The sequence below is a fragment of the Scophthalmus maximus genome, chromosome 15, assembly GCF_022379125.1.
Source record: "Scophthalmus maximus strain ysfricsl-2021 chromosome 15, ASM2237912v1, whole genome shotgun sequence".
Classification (NCBI taxonomy): domain Eukaryota; kingdom Metazoa; phylum Chordata; class Actinopteri; order Pleuronectiformes; family Scophthalmidae; genus Scophthalmus; species Scophthalmus maximus.
Genome location: NC_061529.1, coordinates 21,821,930 through 21,848,779, shown reverse-complemented (window position 1 = coordinate 21,848,779; position 26,850 = coordinate 21,821,930). Strand labels below are relative to the sequence as shown.

The 26,850-nt window shown below is 45.3% G+C and overlaps 2 protein-coding genes across 4 annotated transcripts in view; one reads left to right on the top strand and one right to left on the bottom strand.

The window, feature by feature from the left end:
• Positions 1-17,594, bottom strand: part of setd3 (SET domain containing 3, actin histidine methyltransferase) — a 22,777-nt gene extending 5,183 nt beyond the window's left edge. Inside the window, exons 1-11 of the mRNA XM_035610071.2 lie at positions 17,457-17,594; positions 13,878-14,001; positions 12,712-12,804; positions 12,421-12,569; positions 12,028-12,100; positions 10,514-10,770; positions 4,028-4,086; positions 3,272-3,386; positions 3,083-3,157; positions 2,268-2,434; positions 540-625 (exon numbers count right to left, since the gene is read on the bottom strand). Coding sequence (XP_035465964.1) covers positions 540-625; positions 2,268-2,434; positions 3,083-3,157; positions 3,272-3,386; positions 4,028-4,086; positions 10,514-10,770; positions 12,028-12,100; positions 12,421-12,569; positions 12,712-12,804; positions 13,878-13,980 — 1,177 coding nt within the window. The 5' untranslated portion in view covers positions 13,981-14,001; positions 17,457-17,594. The remainder of the gene's footprint in view (positions 1-539; positions 626-2,267; positions 2,435-3,082; positions 3,158-3,271; positions 3,387-4,027; positions 4,087-10,513; positions 10,771-12,027; positions 12,101-12,420; positions 12,570-12,711; positions 12,805-13,877; positions 14,002-17,456) is intronic.
• On the top strand, positions 17,515-26,850 carry LOC118286009 (cyclin-K). 3 transcript variants are annotated; one of them, XM_047337646.1, is made up of 11 exons: positions 17,515-17,647; positions 19,354-19,557; positions 19,732-19,813; positions 20,237-20,368; positions 22,208-22,313; positions 22,459-22,516; positions 22,682-22,851; positions 24,090-24,262; positions 24,354-24,384; positions 24,490-24,561; positions 25,994-26,850. In XM_047337646.1, the coding sequence occupies exons 3-11, from the start codon at positions 19,781-19,783 to the stop codon at positions 26,434-26,436; spliced, it is 1,218 nt and encodes a 405-aa protein (XP_047193602.1). In that variant the 5' UTR covers positions 17,515-17,647; positions 19,354-19,557; positions 19,732-19,780; the 3' UTR covers positions 26,437-26,850. The 3 variants fall into 3 exon arrangements, with proteins under 3 accessions (XP_047193602.1, XP_047193600.1, XP_035465965.2); XM_047337644.1 differs by lacking the exon at positions 17,515-17,647 and adding an exon at positions 18,696-18,838; XM_035610072.2 differs by lacking the exon at positions 17,515-17,647 and having other exon boundaries at positions 18,845-19,557.

Here is a 26,850-nt window from a genome sequence, read left to right as displayed (position 1 = left end):
CACACGCACACACAGAAGCGCTGGGGCAATTTTAAAGATTAACATGCAGCAAAAAAGTGAATAATATATCGAGCGGGGTCATGAAGAAGCGTTGTGTGACAGAGGAGGATGTGGCCTTGTGTGGTTGGGGATTTATGACGCTGGTGCTGTTCTGCATACATGCCGATGAATATTGCACGTCCCCGGTGGAATTCTCCTTCCACACATCTGGTGGCCTGCCTTGATCAATTAAGCGGCTTGGGAATGGACAGGCCTGACTCTTCCCCTTTCCTCCTCCTCCACCTCCTCCACCTCCTCTGCGTCTCTTCCCCTCTGCCACCGCCGCCGCCGCTGCTGCTGCTGCGGAGGAGGAGGAGGAGGAGGAGGAAGCAGCCACTTGACAACGGTCCCGGGGGGCGTCGTCAACTGTGGCGTGCTTTGTTTTAGAGTACGCTACCAGGTTTTATAGCTGGGGGGTTCCACAGGGAATGTCCTGCCGCTGACTCTGTGTGTGTGCGTGTGTGTGTGTGGTTGTGTGTGTGTGTCTGTCAGTGTCTTACCCTCAGTCATGCAGAAGACTCTGAGGAAGGCCAGGAGCTGGGCTGATATGGGGGGCTCGTTACAGTGCAGAGCAAAGACACAGGACCTGAAAAAAAACAACACACACGTCAAGTTACACATCATTACACACTCCCAAGAAAAAAAGGAAATATTAGAATTAAAGCCCAACCAATGTATATTGTGTGGCAGCTCTTATGCAGACAACCAACTAAACCAAGTGAGTAGGTGAGTAAATGGAAGGATGTGGTCAACAGCATGTGTAAACCCTATGGTAAATCAGAGGATTTACAAATTTAGCTACTATGTTGGATGTGAAACAAGAGGAAACAAAAATTATTATTGTGTCTTTAACTAGTGCATTACTGTCATTGTTGATGATGGAGAGTGGAGGGTGTTACTATCAAATAAAGATATTTTAAAAAGATTTCATACAGTCATATAATCGTGATATGATAGAGATTATAAAATTGGTGGATCAAATCAAGAGATCTGATTGGTTCATAGCCATGGTATAATGAGCGTATATAACGGTTCTGACGTTAAATCAGTTTGCACAGGTCCGTATCACTCCGTGACGCAGGAAGTAACGACGTGAGTAGACGTGAGCAGCGACGGAGTAGAGTTAAGGAAACTTACGAGAGCTCAAAGCACACGGTGAGGTTGTAGTTTTGGAATGGGCTGTGGCCCACAGTAGCCGGCGAACCAAGCTCCCGTCTCGTAGCCTTCTCTCTGAGGAACGCTACAGTGTGTTGCATAGAAACCGCCGTGCACTGTGCAGGCAGCCAGGAGGGACTCCTTTTTTGTATTCGTTTAAAAAATTCCTTTTTGACGAGATAAAAAAAATGTAGTCTGTCTATAACTTTAATTTTGACATATTGTAACTGTTTTATAAAAGCTATAGCTCACTTCAGTCCGCGGTATATGCTCATTATATCACGCCTGTCGTGAACTATTGCTGGAGTATAAAATATATAGGCAAGGCCATCACCTATGACTCTCCCTATTACATTCCCCCTATGTCCATCCCTCCTGCAACAGAGGATCCAGCTCAGAGAAGAAAACTCCTTTAAACCTGTTCACAGGTTGATATGTTGTTAATGAACAGTCTGAATTGTTCTGAGGCGAGAGGAGGAGGAAGCAGCCGCCCGACATCTTGGCGAGGCCCCCCCGACACAGAGCTGGTTAGCGTTTCCTTTGAAAATGATCCACGAGCATATCTGTCAGTTTAATAGAGCGCCCCGGCAACAAAGGGGATAGTTTCATTTAATTTCCACTGTTGCGATTTTGACTTGTCATCAATAAGAGATTAAAAGGCGTCTGATTAAAAAAGTGCCTAGCAGAGGATGCTGCATAAAATTAAGAGGCTAATGATAAAATGATTAAGCTTCTTGGTGATGAAAGTGTTGGTGCTGATGGGAAGTTGATACTTAGGGGGGGGGGACTGGCGGCATACTGTTTCAATTATGCCAAAGGGGGGAGGCCTAATTGGTTGAAATAACTACTGTTGGGAGACAAACGTGAACTGTTGTTGTCTGAAGGGTATTTGGGGTCGGTCGTGAGCCCGGAGCTCACAATGACCCATATTAAACACTTCAGAGTCAAAGGCTTCAAGCCTAGTTTACAAATTCAGTCACTCATGAAAGTGTGAGAGATCAGACACCGAAGAATAAGAAAAAGAACGTTTGTCCTCTCACGAGGGGGGGGCACAGAGGAGGGTTCGGACGTACGCTGGGATGCCGGCGCGCGCCAACACTTCGGCCTTCATGGCGTACAGGCGCTCACTCTTGCTGACACCCAACTTGATCTTCACCCGGTCGTGGGCGTTGTCCTGGTAGAAGAAGCCGTTGTGGATGACAAACTCGGCGTTGGACCTTGTGCCGTAGAAGATGTAGATCTACGGGAAAAGGTGAAAATCACAAAGACAAGTGCACGTGTTTATACCAGTGTCTGTCCTCTGTCCTAGTGCACGTCAGCTGCGAAGCGAGACACAATTCATTCACATACACAGAAGCTGAATCAGCTGTTAGCAGATGCTGGGTGGGTTGGAGAGTGAATATTCACCTGCATGACTAAATTGGTATACATTTGATGATTATGGGTTATTGGTAGTAGAACAATGCTCTCTTACATCCATGCACAGTCAGGAGTGTGGACAACAGAGAGACAGTGAAGAAACAGAAAAAGAGTGAGCTGCACTGACTCAAACTGGGAGAATGAAACTATCTCTACAGCAAACTGCAGGCGGTGAAATATCACACGCTGCTGGAAAACAAGTGATGAAGCATTTAACATCATAATTAAGAGTAACTTCAAAGCTTGTGACACGTGAAGAGGAGGAAGGAGAGCAGGAGAGGGAAGCTCCACGATCCCATCCCCGGATACAGGATCACCGCGGTGTCCCTCCGAGTCGTCTCTCCGAGTCGTCTCTCATCATTCTTGCTGCTCCTCCTCCTCCTCTCTCTTAGCTGTTGACATCACTAGCACTGATAAGAGATGCATGTGTAGAAGGAGAGCAGCAGAGACAGTGAAGAGCAGCACTCACCTGTTCGTTCTCCTTGTAGTCCTGCAGCGCCACACACTCGCAGCGGTCGTCCTCCAAGTTGTAGCCGGTGGTGATCTGCAGACACACAATCACCTTCACTGAGTCAAACCCTCACCACTGCTCAGGGAACACGTGTGTGTGCGTGTGTGCGTGTGTGTGTGTGTGTGTGTGCGTGCGTGAAAACGTTACCAGTCCATTAGTGTGGTTGCACATGTCCCAGAGGGGGATGAGGGCCAGAGTGACCCGGCTGCCGTCCTCCGTGGGGATCTGGTTCTGACGGGTCATCACGGAGGACACCGCCCACCTGTCGACACACATCAACCAATCACTTCTCATGTACGGTGGCGTTATTTACCTCCACCGATGGGACGGTGCCACCAGCGGAGGAGGAGGGGGAGTTTTATCAGATCAACACAGGCATTACCAAGTAGAGAGGAGCTGAGACGGAACTACTCATACAGGGCAAGTGCAAGAAAAGGGATCAAATGTTGTCGCCATGAAGCTCATAATGAAATTCTGCATCAGACATGATCGGGCAGAGCGGTCCTGTAATGATGTTTTGCACATTAACTGTGAAACATCTGTATCTGCTGTATCGATCCATGTGACACACGTGTGTACATGTGTCTTCATCTCTCTGATGCCTTCACTCTACACCATGGTCAGAAACACACGAGCAGCCAGTGTTGACTGGTATCCGAATGCTGGACCTGACGTGCAGCTACAACTTCATGTACAGAAGTTACAGATGTTTCAGATGTGGTGACACTCGAGCCATATATTTCTCATGGAGATTAAGACCTTGTGTCTGAATGATACTGTCCAACTGCTCCTTCAGATTCCTTTTTGGCAATATCACCTTTTCCTTATCGCAGCAGTACAGTGTTATAAAAATCGGAGAATATTTTGTTCCAGTTTACATGACAAACACACACACACACTGACCTGTAGTCGTCAAATGTGAAGCTGTCTTTCAGGGCCAGTTTGCTGGCAGCAGGATGAGTCTGGGGATGGAGGAAAGACAGAAGAGAGAAGAGAGAAGAGAAATAAAACACAAATCAGTGAGAGGAATTTCATTATGCAGGTCTGCTCGAGGGCTGGGTGGTGGGGGGCTGCCTGACAGGGACGCCTAACAAGAAGGACTGGGAGTAGGGGGCCACCGCTGGGCTTCCACTCGCAGTTGCGCGCACTGCGCGTGTGTGTGCGTGTGTGTGTGTGTGTGTGTGTGTGTGTGTGTGGTCCGTTAGTGCAGTGTGACACTCGCTCCCCCCACATACATCACTGTCAACTTAATTTGTTGTGGCCAGCAGCCGTCATAAATCTGCCTCAACATTTGGGCCTGAAACCGTGTGTGTGTGTGTGTGTGTGTGTGTGTGTGTGTGTGTGTGTGTGTGTGTTTTTGTCTGCTGATGCCACCGCCACCTACAAAATCCATTAAAAAAAAAAGAAGAAAAAAAAGAGAGACCAGAGAGATACCCCTCTATATTTTTAATTAGAGGACCGCTCATTGGTTCATATGAACCAGACCGAGTGTTCCAGTGTGACGTGTAACAGTGTCAGATGTGGATCCTGCTCTGACAACAGTGACCCTCCCTCCACTCTTTGTTCATACCTGTTATATAGTGAACAGTGAGACTTTGGACAGACTGTGTGAGACAGCAGCTGAGCCAAAAATGAGCCGCAAACAAAACTGAATCAAGATACAGAGATCGTTTGTTGTTAAATCTTTTCCTTTCCTTTTTCCGTCTATCCAAAGTACTATATCATGAATCATTTTATCAACAACTACCAACTGTGTCTCCTTCAACTGGTCTAATAAGCTGTTACTTGGATTATTACAGGTTAAGGGAAATGTGATCACATAACACCAATTCTGGCTTCGCTGCAATGGCTTCCTGTTTGTTTTTTATATATATTTTTTTTAATTTTATCGATGCCTTAAAGGTGACATATTATGCCAGCCCACAAACTGTGAAAAAAGACCACTGTTTTTTTGTGGGCAGGCTTAACCCTACAGTCTGGCTCTGAACCACTGGTTCAGCTTTCTCTCCCCCTGTGATCTCATAGTTGGACTTTTTGGGGTATCCTGCCTGCGATCTGAGAATCTCCACTTCTCTGGTGAAGGGACGTGACACTTCCTACACATTTTGAAAGCGGTTGACCAATCACAACAGACTGGGGTTTATCAGGAGGCGGAGCCTAAATAAATCCAGGTGTTTAGACAGAGGGTGAAAAGAGGAGCTGCAGCAATGGGCAGTTTGAGAACACCGATGACTTTTCTGAACATAAGAGCATGTAAAGTCTGGGCACCATCTTAGATCATCTGACAGTGAAGCTTGTTGTAGTTCCCTGAGCAGGACTGGAGACTAAAGGCTCCAAAACTCTGGAATGACTTACCAGCTGAGATTAGACTTTACTGCATTTAAATCCCTTATTAAGGTTTCAGCTTTCAGGACATTTTCATTCCTTTTATTTAACTTATGAGTTTTTTTTCTATCATTTTGTGAAGCCCATTGTTAAGAAAAGCGCTATTCAAATAAGGATTATTATTATCATTACTATTAACACACAGCAGTATGCAGAGGAGTGTGAGAGTGTGCAGGCTATAAAGAAACACAAGGACAAGACAATGGCAGGAACAAGACCTCCATCATGACCTCAGACAGACCACCTACACCCCCCAGCCTCTGGGCCCAGACAGGACTATATCACATGCAGAACCAGGTACAGGACGACATCCCCAGCCCACAGACATAGCCCCTCGACGCCCTCTGTACAGACAGCAGATAGGGGTTGACCGACTCCCGGGCACGTTGCCGGGCTGCGAGGTCGTTTTGCCAAAGCACAGTGCGATATGTTTGTAGTCGAACGGTGGTAATGTCTCGGATCATTTCAACGTGCTGTGACTTGAAACATGCTTCAGATACGGATGGTCAAATATTACAGTCAACGATAAGCCGAAATGTTGGTAAAAAAAATTAAGTAGATGATGGAGGGAATCAGACCCACAATTTTGTCAATCTGACACTTCAAATGTACAGTAGAATCTTCATTAACATGTGTTGGTTAGGGGAATGCAGCAAAGCCTCACTACTGAGAAAAGAAACACACCGTCCTGGTGATGTAGGCTGATGTTTCTCCATGTTCATTTACATAACACTCTTTAACCAAATAGAAATAAATGGCAGCAAGCTATCAGAAGTGAAATATGATGTGACCACTCTATTTTAGCCTGAGGTGTGTGTGTGTGTGTGTGTGTGTGTGTGTGTGTGTGTGTGTGTGTGTGTGTGTGTGTGTGTGTTACCAAAGCGTGTCCAGAAGTGACACTAATTTATCTCTACAGGTGAGTGCGGAGGATCATGCTTGTCAAGTTAAGCAAAGTGACCAGGCTTGTATCCCTCCCTTTCAAACACACACACACACACAAAATTATCTTTGCTCTCTTTGACTCTCTATCGGGGGTCATTGAAGTGGACGTTCCAGATTACCACACTGGCCTCACCTACAGGATCCTGCTGTGTGTACGAGATATTGGGGGAGGGGGGGTCTTACTTTGAACTGTGAGATCCAAACCAGTTAATTGAACCCATACAGGTGTTTCCTGGATCCAATTTCTGGTGACATTATTACACTTCGACTGTGCAGGCACAAAGTTTGGCTTGTCTCAGTGCCATAGTATGATTGGCCTGATACGTTTCCTGTTCAGGTGTCATAAAGCAGACATTAGGCCTTTTGGGGAATGCATGTGTGTCATACTATCGCCATCAATGGGGTTCAGGCTTTTCTGTTTGAGTTGGTTTGTCTCTCTCTTATAACGTCCCTGGTGAAACTTGTCAGTAAGCGTTAAACTAAGAGAGTCTGCAAGTATGTGGCCGAACATTGTCCAGCTCTTATCGTTGTTCATGCACTGATGCTCTGTGGTGGCCTCCCGCTAAAAAGAAAACCAAAGCATTAAAGGGGCAGTTAGTGATTTTGGAGAAAACTTGTTTTTCTCTTTGTTGTAGTTGTGATTTTCCTGCTCTGCCTGGGCCGCGAACCCGGCGTCCTGGGTGTGGGAGTTCGATGCACTAACCACTAGGCCAAAGTCGCAGAGTTGCAGTGCCACCCGCCAGCACTTGTTTTCAATTTTCAGCGCAAACAATATTTGTTTGGCTCAATATCAAACAGGTTTTTAACATTTTTACACCCAGGGCCCAACTCGACTTAACACAGGAGCAAAGATGGTGGTTTTAGTATCGATTAGTTTACCTTCTGTTGTCTGTACCAAGAAGACAGGTTATTGAGGGTGTGTGCTTTTGTGAGGAAATCACACCGAGGCTTTGCTAAAGGTTCATGTTAAAAAGAATGGGATGGAGGGAAAAGCCACAACACAATCCACACCTGACAAAAAAGAGGCCTGGGAGAGGGAGGAGGCGAGACAGTGAGGGAGACAGAAACAGAGAGACGAAGACGAGGGAGAGAGAGGTTTTTGAGGAAGGTACATTCAGGTCAATTCAATTCAAAGTCAATGTGACAAGCTAATTTTCCAGCCCGGTCATCTGAGGAGGATGAGAGGAGGGTGTGTGTGTAGGGACAAAGTGAGAGCCTACACAACGAGATGCGCCCTTGGGTGTGTGTGTGTGTGTGTGTGTGTGTGTGTGTGTGTGTTTGTAAGAAAGGAGATGTATCAAAGTTGAGGGGACAGGACACACACACACCTTCATGAGCCCTCCTCGCCTAGTCTCCATCTCAAGCCAAGTGCACACGAAGCTCTGTGTGTGTGTGTGTGTGTGTGTGTGTGTGTGTGTGTGTGTGTGTGTGTGTGTGTGTGTGTGTGTGTGTGTGTGATGAAAAAATCTCCTCTCCTGGTAGACAAAGTCAAACTCAAGATCATCATTATTAAATATGACACTGTACCAAACCTCATAGTCCAACAACCTCGACACTGTTACCCTTACCGTGGTGACAAATGCCTCAGCTAATGATTCGTGTCATTATCATTTAATCTGTCCATTTTCCCGATGAACCGATTCATGGTTTGGTCAAGAACATGTCAGAAGACTGTGGGGAGTCGGAGATCTTACACACGGTCATAAACTGTACGATAAGGAAAAGCATTCCATCCTCACATGTGACAAACACAAATTAGCGAAACAATTAAATGATTTTTAAATAGTTAACGATTAATTTTCTGTTGGTAAACTCTGCAATTTAACGACTGGTGGTGACAATAAATCCTCATATCCTGTCACAATACATCACACAGCATATGCAGATATATTTTCTGTATCCATATAAATTGAAAGTATATTCTGCCATCGGTAACTCAGCCCTTTGTTCTTTGTCCAATATGTGTCAGTAGCAGGTTTCACCTCATCTTCTTCCCACTGATGTACCATGTCCTACCACTAGGGTGCAGTGCACTTCATCTATTATTTTCCATCTTACAAAAACGTTGTATTTCTTGTGGAGCACTCAGTGAATGATATTTCTTTATAGTAAAGTGCTGAGGTGAAAACAATAGAATGTGATAGGTGTTCCAGATTATTTCGGAAAATGAAGAGGAAATATTATTATATTACATACATATAAAACTGCAATGCGAACAGTGTGAAAACCAACACACTTGTGCTCACCATCTGTTTTTTCTAATTCTCTCATCTGGGAAGAAGTTGCCATGGGACTCAAGGTAATGATGACTCCTGAATGTATCAATATATAAGGTAATGAAACTTAATCAACCCTCAGACATCAGAAAAGTTAGTGTGCCCAAAATCACACACACAAATCAGTTGACCGATAATATCGGTCGGGCTCTTAAAATATCGTCCGATACCAATATGTCTGTGAAAGGCTAATATTGGCTCTAAACCTAACATCAGAAAAAAAAAAGTCCCGGCGTTATATCAAAAGTGAAGATAAAGTGTTACTGGTGTAGTAAGAAAGTGTGTATTGTAAATCACCAGTACATTATGGCAACCTCCTTTGTTTGCTGTGTTTGGCTGAACCCCACGAAAAAGCCAAAAAGGAAACGGTTTGTGTGACTGTCGAGGACCCTTTACCTCCGGTTTCATACACCTGAAACTGCGGGTTCGTGAAATCATCAGTCAAATCATCAACAACAACAACAAAAAGAGAGTCATGTTTTCTCAGAATGATACATCTACATTAATCCAGAGGTCACAGTAGCTGAGTGGTCGACCAATGATAGTTTAAATATGAGACAAATCACAAACCACAGAGCTACAGATGTTCAGACCAGGTCATCAGAGAGCAGTGAAACTAACAGTGAGCCATTTGAAAAACAACACTCCCGCCTAGTGGAGTTCACCAGAACTGCACTGTGCAGGTCAACATTCCAGTAGTAGCAGTAAACAAAGCCTTTGGCTGTGGTTTACTCTTGATTTCTACAGAAATCATTTCTATTTGACTCTTAGATATGTTGTGTAACATTTGGTAATTCACTGAAAAAGGCAAGTAATCAATCTAACAGACGCTACTGAGATTTTCCAACAAACACAATTATCGGGGCTGAACACATTCAGAGTCCTTCTTGCTGGTCGTTTAACTGAAATGTAGCTGCAGACAGAAGAGAAAAGGAAGACTTCCCCACGCTTCACACTTATAATGCTCCATTAGCATATATTCAGATCACTATCACACCATCTGCTGTCTGGGCCTGTTAACCAGTATTTCATCATGAACCTTGTTCAATGTGGGCTCATGAAGACTCGACTGAAAAAGACAAAAAGACATTTGACCACTTGAAAAGGTTTACACACTCTAATGTTCAGAGGAGGCATCAGTGTTCTCATACTGCCCATTCCTGAAGCTCCTCTTTTCACCCTGTCTGAAAAGCCTGGATTTCTGTTAGCCCTGCCTCCCGATAAACCCCGGTCTGCTCTGATTGGCCAGCTGGCTCGGTGTGTTGTGATTTGTCAACATGTGTAGGAAATGTCACGCCCCTTCAGCAAAAAAGTGGAGATTCTCAGATTGCAGGCGGGGTTACCCCAAAATAGTCCAACTGTGACATCACAGTGGGAGAGAAATGTGAACCAGTTGTTCAGAGCTTCAGGCTGTAGGGTTAAGCCAGCTCACAAAAAAACAAAATGTTTTCCTCTACAGTAGAAACGACAACATTTGAATTCACCGGTGCTCTTATTGACAGATCACCTCACCGCGGCAGACAAGGCTAAAGGGTAATATAATATTAGGACCTGTCCCCCAAGATTTCAGACAACATGATTTATACGTAATTAAAGGTTAAATGAACACTGCAGAGTAGGTTATTAGAAGAATAATCAGTGTGGTGGACCATGTAAGACCTTATGCACAAAATATCTTCAAACATTTATACTTTATTCTTCTAACTGGTACATTGTTTGAATTCTACCATAAGCTTACAATTTATGATCTTGTTTCCTACTGCTGTGCGCTTGTGTGTATGCCTACCTGTACCAGTTTGTAGAAGTAGGCGTACTGGCGTGCAGTGTTCTTATACTGGCTCAGAACGTCCTGCACCGCCTGTGTGCCCAGCAGCAGCTCCACCTCGTCCTGCTGGTAGTACAGCGGCGTGTCGTACTCCTGGGGAAGAGTGCGGATGTACGGCAGCCACTGTGAGGCGGCGTTGGCCCGCTCGCAGAGCAGGTGGAGGGCCAGCGTCACGTTGCCCATGGCCTGCATGATGCGGTCTTGACTGTACAAAGGACCTGAGAGCCAGAGTTGACAGTGAGTCACAAGACGACACTGACTGATCCATCCTGGTGCTGTCGCCTTGTTGTGAGCACGTTTTCACACACTTATTTGAAAAGTCAATCGCACACCCGAGACACGGATTTTGGTCATTTGCAAAAAGGCACCTAGATTAAATCTACTAGAATATTTGTCAGCTTGTAATGAGAACCTGTGTCACCTTGAATTTTTTTAATTCAACCATGGTTACAGTTGTATGCAGAGATTTCCCAGGGGAAATTAAATGTTTAGTTGGTTTTTGAAGTGGAAAAAAAAAAGTCAATCCAGCCGCTGTAAACAGACAATAAAAATGAGCCTTTGTTCCTTTTTATTTCATCTACTTCTGTTTACTTCTTTCTACTTCCAAATCAACAGGAGGCCGTACAACTGTTTATGTAACCTAGACATGTATTATGGTAGTTAAGTCGTTTTAAAGGGGCAGTAAGCGATGTCGGAGAAAGCTTTCTCTCTTTGTTGTTCTTGTGATTTTACTGCTCTGGCAGAACGGACAGCCTCGGTATGTGAGACTGGCGCTAACCTGTCGCGCTAAAATCAAAATTTGGCATATGATCTGCTTTTCAGAGGAATCGTACAGATCGCGGGCAAGTTTCTGCAACGTTCTTGTTACAGAAAACTGCAGGTGCAATCAATATAACCGACAGAATTAATTTTTTTTCATATCATATATTATCATATTCGCTGCTGCCAACGAAGAGGGGGCCGGGCCAGCTCTCACTGCCCGACACACAGAGACAAGACTGGCTGCTCCCTGTAGCGATGTGGGGATGGAGACAACGCTGGAACAAATGTTTTGAAAAGTAATTGCGGTAACACAAGCAATCTGTGAAAGTACACTCAACTTCTGCTGTTCCAAGGCAAATACCGGATCTGTTATTTACATTTTTTGCTCACTTTTTTGGGGGGGCAGTCGCCTAGATGGTGCGAAAAATTGTGATTCATCTTCTTTATAGATGATAGATATGATAGAATCACAATTGTCCAAATCGCCAACTCTTAGCGCACACACTTAACCGACAGCTAGCGGACAGTGAGGAAATTTTCGCTGATTTTTACAAAACGTGTTTTGCTTTAGAATCGCTTACAGCCCCTGTAAAAGGAAATATTCTTAATTTTAGTTTCAGCAAATGGATCAGATTTTCTCTGAGAATGATGCAGGTTCCTAACAAATACTTCTTTTAATTAATAAAAAAACACAAATCATAAAACATTCTCACCCAGCACAGAGTTCTTGGCCGACTCCACTGTCATCAGCATCTTCCTGGGAATCCACAGGAATAGTTCGTCTGCCTGTGCCGCAGGCACAAACACACAAAGAGATAATTCAGAGTTCAGATTTTCAGACGCAGGGATGGGAAGTAAATGAACACAATGACAACCACTTTCTGATTCACTCCTGTACAGCTGTGGGTCAGACTAAAACCAACCATAGCCAACAACTGATAGTCTGTCAGCCAGTGTCTTCTGACTCCCCTGCTCTGTTTGTGGCTCTCACGTGGCATTCGTTGACAAGACTACTGATAACCAGACTTCAAGAGGGTCCTTTAAAAAAAAAATCAAGCAAAAAGAGTGAAAACTAAATGAAGCTGTCAGCGCTGTACTGGGCTCACCTTGATGTCCATGGTGGCCCGCAGGCCGTAACCCTCTGTGCCGAAGTTGGCGACAGTGAAGCCGTCACAGGAAGCTCCGTTTTCCTCGGCCCAGGACATCAGGTCTGCGAAGTGGTCCTCCCTGCTGCCCTCAAACACTACTGATATACCTGCACGCACACACGCACACACACACACACACATTAAGATATACTTCATATATTTCTATGGTACTGGGAGATGATTCTTTAATATTTCATGCCTTTTTTTTTTTACTAAAACAGTTAAAAAAGTGTATGCACATTTCCTCACCCTTCTGTTTCTTGCAGATCTTCTCCACCATGCCTCTGATCTGGATGTACTCCTCCCACTCCTTACCAGCAGAGGGTGCTGCACTGCTGCATTCTGGGAAATCACAGGGAAACAACATTCATCAGCAGTCAAAGCATCTGCAGCCAGAAGTGGCTGCTTCCAGGTCATTCAAGATCCTTTTAAAAGTGTCCAATGAGACCAGTTCTTGGAGCTTAAGGTCCTTTTGTAGATTATTTCAAGCCGAGGGAGCAACTTAAAAGTCCTTTTGCCAAGATTAATAAGGACTTTGGGACAGTCCGTAGCAATAAGTCCTGGGAGCACAAGCAATAGTTTGGGGTACCTTTTCATGGATGTACATCTGTAAATCAGAAGGAAGCAGCCAAGTATAGGTTAATAAATAAGAATGTCTTAAGGGCGGACAGCGTAGACCATCCAACCCCTTCTGATGATACGTGCATATAAATCCCATCACCATAGTCCAGCACAGGAATAAATGTGGCTGCAACAAGTCTCCTGTTGGCCTCGAAGGAAAACCAAGACTTGTTTCCACAATAGGAAACTCAGTTTGAGTTTCTTCTGTTTTGCTGAATGTAAGAGAGCATCAGAGAGTATAATACCAGGATACTCGTGTTGGGATACAGATCAACTCAAAAACATGTCTGTCTGAAGTGTGTTCGTGTCATGGTGACAGAAAACATCAGATTGTCGGACTTTAACCCTCATTCAGGATTAAATCACGAAACTCTTCACAGTTGAGTTGAGACTTTCTGGTATTGACTGCACTCTCTCATATTACAACACCAAGGCGGGTGTGTGTGTGTGTGTGTGTGTGTGTGTGTGTGTGTGTGTGTGTGTGTGTGTGTGTGTGTGTGTCCCACAGGTTGATACATGTTGTGCAGTAAGAACTGGAGCATTTTAAAAAGTACAGTAAAGTTATTTAGCTCATTGAAAATGTTGAACTGGTAAAAGTAAATATTCCATCTGCCTCAGTTCTCAGTTCTCTCTCGGCTCTCAGGTCTGGAGGTTTTGGACTGGACGGAGTCTGTGGGTCTGGAATTGAGGTGTGTAAATGTGAGAGCTGTCTGTTCCATATCCAGATCTATCCACATGCTTCCTTTGGGAGCAGTGGAGTGAGGGGTAGGTGACGGTGAAGTGTGTACACGTACTCTGCAGCAGCTCAGAGATGAGGTTCATCATCTCTTTGGGGGAAACCACGGTGCTGGCTCCTGAGCCGGACTTCTGAGTCTTCACTCGACTCTTCTTTCCCATGGTTCTGGATGGACAGCTGGGCTGAAAGGGAAACACACAATCATCACCGTCCGTCAGCATCTCACACTCTGATTTAATGCCACAGAAACAATCATGCTTACATTGCAACACTTGTACTTCTGAGAAGGACTCAGTGTCAAGTGTGCCACCATCTTTCTTTTCATCTCACATTTCATTCTCCTTTACTTCCCCAAACACCACATCATTTCAAGCACCAGCTGCAGTATCTGAGAGAAGTCATTCCATGATGCTGAGCACACATGTTAAGAACCTACTGTTACTATTGCTATTACTGTTGTGATATGGCGCTATACAAATAAAATTGAATTGAATTGAATTACTACACATGAAGGTGCAGCTCACATGTTTGTCAGATGATGTATGAACCTACAGTCCCACTAGAGATGGACACTGAGCCAAGGCAGCATCAGTTCTGCTCTCTGTACTGAAGCAAACACATTTCCTTTTTATCATAACCACATAAATGCGCATTTTGTCTTAACAACTCTCTCTCTCTCTCTGACTCCGTTCACAACGGACGTGATGTGAATTTCCTCGTTGCTTAGCTCGCACGAGTTTCGTCGTAAGCCTACATTTGGTAATTCGCGCGAATATTTGCGCGTTCTTCTTCCTTCCACTTTTTCTGACAAGCCTCATCTGAATAAACACACGCAGACAAGACACAAAAAGACACATGCAGACAAGACACAAAAAGAGGCACGCACGCACGCACGCGCACACACACACACACACACACACACACACACACACACACACACACACACACACACACACACACACACACACACACACACACACACACACACACACACACACACACACACACACACACACACACACACACACACACACACACACACACACACACACACACAGGCTGTCGCCAGGCGACGTTGTGGTCAATAATACTAGAAAAGTGCTGTATAAACACAGTCCATTTAACATTTATGTATCAATATGGTCATGTTGTATATTAATGTATGCTGTTGTCATGTAGCTTTAACATGATAGAACGGGAAGAAGAGAATTAATCGGAACCTAAAATAGCATTATCAACTTTACATCTAACAATCAAGTGCACATAGAAGTGGTGACTGCACATCGGGTTATCATCATATAGAAACATTTATCTTTGAGTTTGTATCTTTAGTCTTTTGGATCAATCTGTCAATGTCTTGATGAGAATGACAGATACAAGACTTGAGGAGTCAGCGCCTCTGTCACGTGTTGTGGGAGTGGACAGGTGCTGGTTGGTCGTGTTAAGATACCAGACAAAGCACAGACAAAGACAAAGCTGCACCATTGACACCAAAAGCAGATTGATTTTCTGACCTGCTAATCTACAGTAAATCACTGGTTTCAGAGCCAGTCAGACATTACACATTGTGAATAGTATGTTTCAGGGTTGGTCCAAGGGCTTCCACATGTTCCTACAGTCCCATGTACCAATGTGGACCGGTTTCATTTCCTATAGCCATGAGCATGACTAAAGTGAATTCCTCCCCAACTTCTCACACACGCACACGCGACTTCACAATCCGGACAATTTATCAAAGCAGGGGAAGTGGCTGAGGCCATTATGCCCCCCCCCCCCCCCCAGCACGAGGATGTGTCTTGCTCTTCCTCTCATGGCGCACAGCTGCTCAGTGACTTTCAGGAGCAGTTGCCACTGTGCTCTGAAGCCAGTCGCATACAAGGACAGAGCTTCGGGCCGCCCACTTCCCAGGCCTCCTGCCACTGCTGATTCACTCATTTGTTCCAAGGCACACAGAGGTTTAATTCAAAGCATGTGAATCAAACCGTTTCTATATTCAGGAGAAGGCTCAGGGTGTCATCGGTGAGTGGTTGAATGGGTGAATGTGACTTTGAGTGGTCAATAAGACTAGAAAAGCACTACATAAATAGAGTCCATTTACCATTTTGCGAGATTTTTGGAAGTTATTGAAAGAAACATTTTCCATATAAACATTCATAGAAAATAGAGGCAGCTCTAAAATACAAAAAAGAAGGTGTGTTTTATCAGTCCAGTTTAGCAATACAATTTGATACTGGTTTGGAGTCTTTGGGTCACATGACATGGAAGCTATTGAAAAAACAGCAGGTATTTTGTATTACTATATTTATGTAAAATAAATAAATAACACAAGCAATTCAAATAAAAATGCTACATGAAATCAGTTTACTTCGTTTTTGTCGCATTAACTTTAAACAGTAATTTAATGACGGTCCCTAAATCAGCTTTCAGCGCTTTAGCGCGAGGCGCTGGGAGGTGAGTTAACCGTCCTCCTGCAGCCGACACTGGGCAAGAAGTCGCGGCTGGGACCGGAGTGAACATCCGTCGAATATCCAACTTAAAACTAACTTCACCGCGGTGCAAAACGCACATCATCCCAAGGTGTTGGGCCACGTTTTAATGTTTGCAGCTCATTCGAGCTCATGGCAGTTTGAGCTGTGGCAGAAGGCAAACATAATAATAATAATAATAATAATAATAATAATAATAATAATAACAATAACAACAATACTAACAATAATAATAATAAATACATTGTTGTTGTTATTTTTATTAATATTACATTAAACCAGCACAATCGTGAGGGTTCTAGAACCCGGGTTGCCAGGTCCACAGTTTCCCTGCAGAATTGGAATAGATCTAAAGTGCTGCTGCACATTTAACTTTGACATATTGTGCATGCAAAATCATATGGAAAACATCGATAAGTAAAATTCCATCAATCAAATAAATTATACTAAACTGACTCAAGATCAGCACGTACAACACACACAAACGCCCTCCGCTACCCATTCCAACGGTTTGGTTCAGATCTGGCAACCCTGGTTAGAATCCTCCTAAACCAATAAAGACACTGGAGGGTTCTACCCCGTCGGGAACACAGGTCTAAAAATAGCCACCAGGAATGGATGACTTTGAGTCCAAAACACTAAACTATGTGTTTGCTGGAAAGAATAACAGGAATAATAGGTTTTTGTTCCTCTCTTTTCCTCTATGAATACAGGTGGGCTACCCCACCCACTACTGAGGAGCTAACGACACAGTTAGCAGCGTGGCTGCTCTAAAGAGTCACTGTCAGTCAGAAGTTATCCTCGGGTGGATGCAGCCTCTCCTACTGGGCCAGCAGCTAGCTTCCCAACCCCGGAGGACTCAGGCCCATCCGAGCCGAGCCGAACCGAGCCGAGAGCGAAGCGAAGCACGGAAATGAACGGGGCGCAATCGTCTGCAACGTCTCGCCCTATAGCGAGCTAGCTGTTGACTGCTAAGCTGTCAAGTGACAGAGCCCGAGTTTGAGAGGGGGCTAATCTGCTGATTAGCTAGCCCTTTTAGCTGCAGTGTGAACAGCACGTACAACACACAGACACGGGGAATACGAGTGAGGACGGAATCGGAACTCAAACACAAACTCAGCCCGAGACATTTTCCTTAGGTTCATTCGTACCTTTCCGGTGACAGCAGCAGTTCCTCCGTTCCTACGCTCCAACCAACCCTGACCCAGCCCCGCGTGTGATTGGTGTAATCCTTCAGGGCGGAGCCTACGAAACGTCTCTGGAATCCGGCCTTTTTAATTGGTCGTCGGGCAGGACCCGCTCACGGCACACGACAGCTAACGGGCTGGAACCGCCGCTTCAGGTAACGCCCCCTTCTCACAGCGCATTGTCATTGGACGCGTACTTTTAGAAAGCCAACGCGACCATAGTTGGTCACGATATAGGTGCGGCGATTGGTTTAAGGACATGTCGGTCATCAATGTGGCTCCAGCGTATTCGGGTGGTCTTTGTTAGGATGGAGGGGCTCACAGGGAAGACTTTCCCAGCCCACCTTAAGACGAGATACTACCGGTCTTGAGTTTTTTTTTTTTAGATTTTGGCCTGTTTTGCTTCCATGTTCTTGTTGTATTTGTACAAATAAATGATCTAAACACAGTTTAGCTGTTTATTTTATTTCAAATCTATTTCCCCATCTCACAACCTTTTTCTTTTCAACAGCGTTTTCCTACTCCAATTTATTAATCCACCCTCAAACTAAAATTTGTTATAACTCATCTGAAAGTCTCATTCTTATAGTCTCTCACACCCAAAACACAGTTGTACTAGTTGTTTTATATGGTCCACCACCCCCTATCCAGTGCTTACCACAGATAAAGTCATTATAGTGGGTGAGTTCAACATTCATGTAGATGTTGCCAACGACTGTCTTAGTACTGCTTTTCAATTCTCTAAAAGACTCAATTGATTTTAGTCAACATGTGAATAAACCCACTCACTGTTTGAATCACACCCCCGACCTTGCTCTGATAAATGGGAGAGAAATTGAACATTAAACAACATTTGCCCTGAACCGACTTCTATGCAACAAATTTTCAGTAACATTTGAATTCACGATAATAAACTACACTCAATTGGTCAAAGAATTCCTTTACAGTTGGTGTCAATTTGATGACACTGTAAATGGTGCTGCTATCATCTTCATTAATAACATTATTACATCTGTATGCAGTATCACTAAAAAAATAAAAAGCCCTCTCGACAATTCGAGAATAAAGTTGAAATACTACTTAGAGAATAAAGTCGAAAATTGTGACCCGGAAGCACTTTTCAGCCGCACCAAACAACCGGATGTTGATGTTTTGCTAGCCAGTTTGCTAAGCTAACGGTAGCTGCTAACCGAGTTGTAAAGTTGCGATATTATTGACAGGCTGAATCTGGAAGAAACGATGCGGGACAACGGGTGTTTGCACATGAACGTCGACGTGTGTCCTGACACAATAACGTTCAATTGCAAACAACCGTTAATTAATTTTGAGAGGCATGCAGTTACCAGGTAGCGTAGCTTTGCTAACGTTAGTTAAGGTGGATGTGTGACAGCTGAACTCGTACCACAACAAGGTCGTTCAGGGCTATTACGACTTTAATCTCGACATTTCGATTTTATTCTTGAGATTTCGACTTTATTGCCCCCCTCATGTTTTCCCTCATGCCTGGCCCTAATACTCTTCCGTAAACGCCACTTCAAAATCACTGAACTATCCCTTTAAGTGAGGCGTGAAGTGAAAACGACTCAACGGCGCACTCCGCTGGTGTTATACCGCTTTTAAGGTGGTTTGGAAAGTTCCGAGAAGAAGCGGCCAGGTTCAGAAGAAGCTGCTGTCCGAGCAGAGTGAGGACACAATCCAACCGCGGTGGACACGAGTGGACCAGCACGGACAGCAGCAGCAGCACTGCAGCGCGCGTGTGTGTGTATATGTGTGTGTGTAACAGCAGGCACTAGCATGTGACTGCAGCAGTCGTCCTTACAGCCGGTTAAATGCTGCGCTCCTCCACACGGCACAGCAGCAGCAGCAGCAGCAGCAGCCTCCACCTCCAGCCCCAGGACGACAGGGACCCGGCCGCGCTGGACCTCATCAGACCATGCTGGTACTGGGACAAGAAGGACCTGGCCCACACCCCGTCCCAGTCGGAGGGGCTGGACCCCGGCACCGAGGCCCGCTACCGCAGGGAGGGAGCCCGGTTCATCTTCGACGTGGGCACGCGGCTCGGCTTGTATCCTTCTGTGTGGGGGGGGGGGGGCAAAGGGACCGTGACGGATGTGTGGGACCTGTGTTGTGATGATGAGGTGTTCACTGTAGTGTGTGCGCGCGCGTGTGTGTGTGTGTGTGTGTGTGTGGGGGGGGGGGTGATGTGATGATCACTGTCTTCTTTGACCTCTGACCTCAGGCACTATGACACCCTGGCGACTGGGATCGTCTACTTCCACAGGTTCTACATGTTCCACTCCTTCAAGCAGTTCCCCAGATATGTGAGTGTGTGTGCGCGTGTGTGTGTGAGTGGGTTGTGATCGTGGTGTCGGCTTGTTTTCATCCCTCAGTTGATGAGAACAACTGAGGGGATTTCCCCTCCTAAAAGTGTTTCAAGATTGATTTCCTGAGATCTCTGGTTAAATCCAGTGTCTTCATGATGAAAACCCAACAGAGCAGGGGCCAGAAGAAACACCACGTCCTTTAAAAGTCCTTCAGTGTGCGCCATGAACACAGCCTTTGAGGCTGTGTTATTAGAGGAGGATGTGCCTAACTGCATTTATCCACAGATGCAGTAGCAACCTGTGCAAATGCTTAAAAATGAAAAAACTCCTCCCACCTGTTTCACACGGTCAAGTCCGTCTGTGTCCACTCCAATGTCCTTCTTCAGCTCCTAACCCCGCTGCCTGTGCCTGTGCCTGCAGGTGACGGGAGGATGCTGCCTCTTCCTCGCGGGCAAGGTGGAGGAAACCCCCAAGAAGTGCAAAGACATCATCAAGACGGCCCGCAGCCTGCTCAATGACAACCAGTTCGCACAGTTCGGGGACGACCCCAAGGTTCGTAACGAGAAAGCAATGCTGCTGCGACGGGAGACTGAAAGTAGGAGACTGAAGAATGCAGGGATTTCTCATCAGCTCTTTGTTTCTCTATCACAAATGACCTTTAGAAGTGTAGTGGTTGTGTAATGTTCTGCGTGCGTTCTCCACATCAGCACATGCTCGAGCAGTAAGTGTCTTTATATCGCTCTTCATGGTGTAGAGAAAGGAATCCAGTTGGACCAACTGGGTAATGAAACAGTCTGAAAGTCACAATATGTTACTAGAATGTCAGTCAGTCGACCTCACACCTCTGCCAAGGCCCAACATTTGCCCTTTGAAACAGCATTGAAATCAGTTAGATTTGAATTTTGGATTTGCACGAATAGGTGCACACACCTAAATGTGCCTGATTTGTTTTCTTTTTCAGCCATGAATTATTCGCCGGGAAATTGGGGATAATTTCAAAAGTGTCCCATCTTGCGATATAAAGCTACAGTGTGTATTTTTAGTACTTTTCTGGCGGCAGCTGTCGGTAAAGTTGCAACCCGCAACCAACTGAGCACTCGACAGGGGGACACGTTATGGTTGCGCACCGCTAATTCCATTTCCGGTTTGCCGCAGTGCTGGAAAATTCAACGCGAACGCAACATATTTTGGACCGTTTTCTGCAACAACCGTATGTAATTCTGCGTTCCACCTCGGAACTCGGACCCCGGAAGTCGGGGTGGTGACATTCTTCCGACCTCCCGAGTCGCAGTGGAACCAGAATACAGGACAACACAAAGTAGCAAACATGGCGACTTACACGGAGATCGGGTACACCTCATGTAACTATGTTTAACTCATTCAAAGTTGACGATAAAACATCGGTTATTTGTTGCAGGTGATTATACATATACAAACACACAATTATGGACAATATATTCAATTTCTGTGAAAACGTTCTTCCAAATATTACACACTGTAGCTTTAAATAAAGTGATAAAACAATCCATGGATCAGCACCAAAATTCAATGGGTTCTCCCTCAGCCCATGTTACATTACATTACATTCATTTAGCAGACTCTTTTGTCCAAAGCGACTTACAATAGGTGCATTTGACCCTGTAGATATTACCCAAAAGTGCAAGAATCAAGAGACATTAACATTTATCAAACAGGCAAAAAACAACTGCTTCAAGTGCCCTAATGGTGGAGTTGTAGCCAGCAGCCTGACTGAGGGTTTTCACATGACCTCTGTCACCACTCGGGTGGAGTCCTATCGTCTTTTCCTACTACTATTCCTTGACCTCAGTGGAAAACGTCATGAGGTCAAGGAAAGGTCTAAAGGAGGACTCATAGGACTTAGGAAAAGAGAATCTGACTCCAATTACACTAAACTACGTCATCATGTGACGGCGCATGTTATTGAGGCGTCTGTCTTGGTGAAACTACACATTTCTGAAGATGAACTACACAAACCTCAGTGGCTCCATTAGCATGTTTCAGTGTTTTACCACCGTTTGACATCAGATGTTATGATTCATATGTAACAGTAACTTACATCTGTGTCATATTCATACTATTCTTCTACTTCGTATTGAATCGTTTACGTTCGTGCATGTCGCCTTGCCTTAAATATCACTGCCGCAATGAATTGTGGGGCGTCTATATCTCCTTTCCTTTCTCATAGGAAAGTCCAGTGTAACCTATGCTGAAGGAGATAGGAAAGGAAGCATTGAAAAACCTTCCCTATGCATTTAGAGAATCTAAACAGCTCTTATCATGGCTGCGCGTGAATTACTTCCGCGTCATTTCAGGATTTAAAAAACTTCCTTAGCAAATTTGACAATTGGACCGCACCCATGTTCTTTACAGGAGGAGGTGATGGTGCTTGAGCGCATCCTGCTGCAGACCATCAAGTTTGATCTGCAGGTGGAACATCCCTACCAGTTCCTGCTGCGCTATGCGAAGCAACTCAAAGGTACTTCTGTCTTTTATTCATCACTGGAGCATCGGGGCGAATCTACGTGTTGATGAAATGAATGAGGACAGAAATGTATCTCAGGGAGATTTTACAAAACCATCATCTGAGTGTATCTGATGGAGAAACGTCCGCTGTTTCCCAGGTGATAAGACCAAGGTGCAGAAGCTCGTTCAGATGGCGTGGACCTTTGTGAACGACAGGTGAGATCAGAATAAACCTGCATCTGTGACTGAAAGAGGAAGTTTGAGATCTTTGGATCACATTTAACTCCACATCTGGACAGTAATCAGAGCTCACAGGGATGGTGAATGTTATACATATTAAATAACTTTACATGTTATATTTTAATCTTCACGTGCCCGCAGCCTCTGCACCATGGTGGCCCTGCAGTGGGAGCCACAGATCATAGCTGTGGCTGTCATGTACCTGGCCGGACGTCTCTGCAAGTTCGACATCCAGGACTGGACTTCCAAACAGTCGTCCCGCCGCTGGTGGGAGCAGTTTGTCCAAGATGTGCCCATGGAGGTGCTGGAGGGTAATGGAAAAAAAAACTCTTGATGTGTTTATTGTATACAATGTCTCCCACAGAATTATTGAGCTCTGGTTCGGGGGCGTGTTCTCGGACCACAACCAGCTAAGAGATCGCAACGTGATTGGTTTTACACTCATCTTCTGCTCCGAAGTTTTCCGTTTGTCCTCTGACAGTGGCAGATATTCAAATGTGGCGGGAAAGCGAAAGAAGAGAGATAGATGAAGTGTCTTTTTAAAACCAATATATTGTTGGTTTCGATAGGTAAGAAAAGAAGTTGTCGCTTGATGTTAAATGTAGTGGACAACGACAACAAAACCTAACCACAACCCAAACCCTAACCAAATGAAACGCTGCATTAAAGGCCCCATATTGTCAAAGTTGAGATTTCCTGGATTTTTCCATAATAAATAAGGTCTGTAAGTACCGTAAACGTGTGAAAACGGTCAATCCACAGACAAATACACAGGCGTTTACGAGGCGTCAGGACTTCCGTAGAAATGTGATGTCACAGCTACACTGTCACTGCCTTCAGCCGTTCCCCCAGCAGGGCCCACCCGGTCAAAACATCGAGGAAACGCTGGCTACCTAAGGATATTAATACAGGAGACCAGAACTAATTCATAATTATTTTAACCTTTGCAGGCAGCAGCTCCACGTCACATCAGATTTGTCCTGTTTCCAATTGTGATGTTAACGGTTACCAATGAATTTTGTGTAGTTAGGGAGCAGGGAGATAGTTTCTCCAGGGCAGAAGCTGCCTTGCTCAGGGACAAACTCCTTACTCTCCCCCAACAGCACGGTGAACAGACACAGAGACAACTGAGTGTTTGAGGAGGTGGTTGGCCTGGCCTTGTGTCACTCAGAAAACAGTCTGGCCAATCAAAAGAGAGGCTCATGTATATTAATTAGACAGGCCAAAATCGACCTGTTTCTTTGCAGAGCTACTGTGAAAAGAGCTATAAAACCATATTGGGATGGTTTTTGGTACTTATAACCACAAATATATATATTTTAATATATTAAAACTTCAAGTTAAACACCAGGAAAGGGGAATAATACAGGTCCTTTAAATACTTTAAGTGTCAAATCAAAGAAAATTGTAGATGTTACGTCGTTGGGCCTCGGTGGAGGAATGTGCTCGACTGAGTGCCTTCCTGGTTATTAATGTATTCATTGTCTGCAGTCTTTCCCTCTGTGCTGATGGCAGCTCCCAATTCTTTGTGGTCTCCTCCATCTCTAAGATATCTGCCACCAGATCCTGGACTTGTACTCTCAGGCCAAGCAGCCGATTCCCGATGGGGGGATGGGGACGGGGGAGAACCCCCCACCACCTTCCATCCTGTCCTCCTCGGCCCCACTGCTGGCCAAGAAGGCCTCGCCTCAGACCAGCCCTGGACCACCCAGACCAGCTCAGGTGTGTGAACCGTCTAAGTGTGTTTGATGTCGTTTTCTATGTCTGGGTCGCAGCCTTTTCCACTGACACCGGATGGTCTTGTGTTTTTCAGCCCTCTGCCAGAGATGACAGCAAAGCCACAAGTAAGAACAAATGCTATTTCAGTTTCAGCTCATTCATCCGTTGACTGTCGGTTTTACGGTCTGTCTTTATTAATATCGTCTGCGTCTTGTGATTAAATTTTCCAGAGCTCCTGAATCTAGAGCCTCCTCCACCTCCTCCTCCGCCCCCTCCTCCTCCACCAGCCTCCATAAACACCGGTCAGTGTGCTCTGCCCTTAACTCTGTTTATAAACTCCATCAGCTCTGACTGTCTCCGTCTGACAAGTACTGTCTGTGCACCAGAAGCCCGAGCCGCTGTCACGCTGGCTGACATGCTCCTTCACTGGAGTACGGCCTCTGTGCTTTTCGAGAGACACACTGATAACAGGTATCACAACGCGGGTTCTGGGAAAGAGCTCTTGTAATAATGACAGCAACATGTCAACATTATTTTAACATCAACTGTCAATCCAATGGACATTCACATGCATCACTTCAGAAGTGAAGTTCACACTCAGTAAAGATGCTCAGCTCAACTGTTCAATTAGCATCGACACACAAGAGCAGTAACACCATGTCAGGAAATATATTTCACACACCGATCCTGCTGTACAACCCACAGCATGTGCATTGTCGAGATGTTAGGATGTACACCAGTGATCCTCACTATTCTTCCCTAGTGACAGGCGAGCCACCAAAAGAACAAAATCCACTCCAGCCTCGCATCTCTGCCTCACTTGTTTTCACACAACATACAATATGTAAAGCAAGTATAGCCACTGCAATTCTAATAATAAAAACAGTCTTGGGCCTCCCTTAGTACTGGGATGAGTGAAGAAAGCATTATGATTCAAACTCCCCCCTCAGCACCCTCTCCTCAGTCATCCTCCCACTAGCTGCAGAAGTTGTTTGTGACTGGGACCAGCAGAAGTAGAGTTCACTTTCACTAAATGTTTCCACAGATCGCTCCTTTACTAGCAAAGCATCCGTTAAACCGTTACACTTGCGGCAACGAACGTGGCCTCCACTGATTAGGGTGAAGTACAACCAGACTTTAGACCGATTAACTCTCTGCCATCGCCACAGTGAGTAACACTGCTGACAGTGTCTCATCGCCGAGCAGCGTCTGTGTTCTCCACAGTGAGTGTACATAAACATGGCTCCAGGAAGTCTGCACCTCCTACCACTGTACAAAAATGAAGACAAGACGTCCCGGATACAGGCGCTGCCATCTTGTGTTGGTGACGTCACTTGGAGCCACAGTTACACTCACCCGGCCAATCGCGAGTCAGCCTCAGCTGTCAATCATGATATTTCACATCGTTTTTATAGCATCTAATTTGCTCATTAAAACCCAACTTATCAGAAACATGGACATGTTGTGTGAGAACTACCTGAAATGACTGAAATCATCTTTGGGAAAAATGTATTTGACGATAACTTATTTCTGGTCCATGTCCCATCTGCTAACATTGAGGGGGCGGGTTTGTGACCTGTACCGCAGCCACCAGTGGGCGATCAAGATGTGTTGGCTTTACTTTTGGTAGCTGTGATGTCGTCCATCTTTATTTACAGTCCACAGTTCTCACTGGACTGTCTCCACAGGCTCTTTTGCAGCACTTCACTATTTAATCTTTCCTCTCTCCCTCAGATCGGCATCCTTCCTCCTCCTACCCACCAGCCCCAGAGCCTCCCTCTAAACCAGCCCCCCCACCTTTACCCCACTGCCCACCTCCGCCGCCTCCTCCACCCATGGACCTCCCCAGCCCCAGCACCCTGGTGTCCAGCGACGGCTATCAAACGCTGCAGTCCATGATGAAGACGGAGGGCTCCTGTTACCCAGCTGTGCCCCAGGCCTGTCCCCCGCTGCTGGGTTACCACCACTATCCCCCGGGTGCCACCTACCACCCCCCACCAATCGCAGCCTACAGCTACCTGCTTGCACCTCCGCCCCCCTCCGTACTGGGGATGGCGCCTAGTTTGAACAGCGGGTACCCGACACAATCAACCCCAGGACACAATCAGCTGCCCCCCGGGATGCCCCCCGGGATGCCCCCCGTCAGTGGGCTGAGTCGGGGTCCGTGGATGAGATGAGTACCACTTATAAAATAGTCATGTAAACATTGTTAGGTTTTATGATAAAAGAAACGTGGTTCTTCAGATCATCTCTTCATTTCGTGACAACGCGGAGCAGATGCCTGAAGTGTCACAGTTTCATGTTTTGGGATTTTGTGAGTGTAAGTGTTTGAATGTTGACTCTGACACTGTGACCTCATTAGCACGTTAGAGTGAACGGTACATGGCAGCTTTTTGTTACATTATGCTTTGTCAAACTTTATTTTGAAGTCACAGCTCATCACATTTTATTGATGTTTTATAATGACATTTTTGAACTTATTTTTGTCCTTTTTTTTAAAGACCAACATCAGTTTCTATGTAAACATGTAATATGAATACATGAGTTTACCTTTTTTACTGTAAGAGCCTAATAAACAAGTAAGTACACAA

What these genes read in the sequence shown, in the direction of transcription:
- LOC118286009 (XM_047337644.1), top strand. Translation starts at nt 18,732, where the DNA reads ATGCGGGACAACGGGTGTTTGCACATGAACGTCGACGTGTGTCCTGAC. An exon ending in TCAAGCAGTTCCCCAGATAT is followed by an intron (nt 19,814 to 20,236) that starts GTGAGTGTGTGT and finishes CTGTGCCTGCAG; the next exon opens with GTGACGGGAGGATGCTGCCT. An exon ending in GACCACCCAGACCAGCTCAG is followed by an intron (nt 24,263 to 24,353) that starts GTGTGTGAACCG and finishes TGTGTTTTTCAG; the next exon opens with CCCTCTGCCAGAGATGACAG.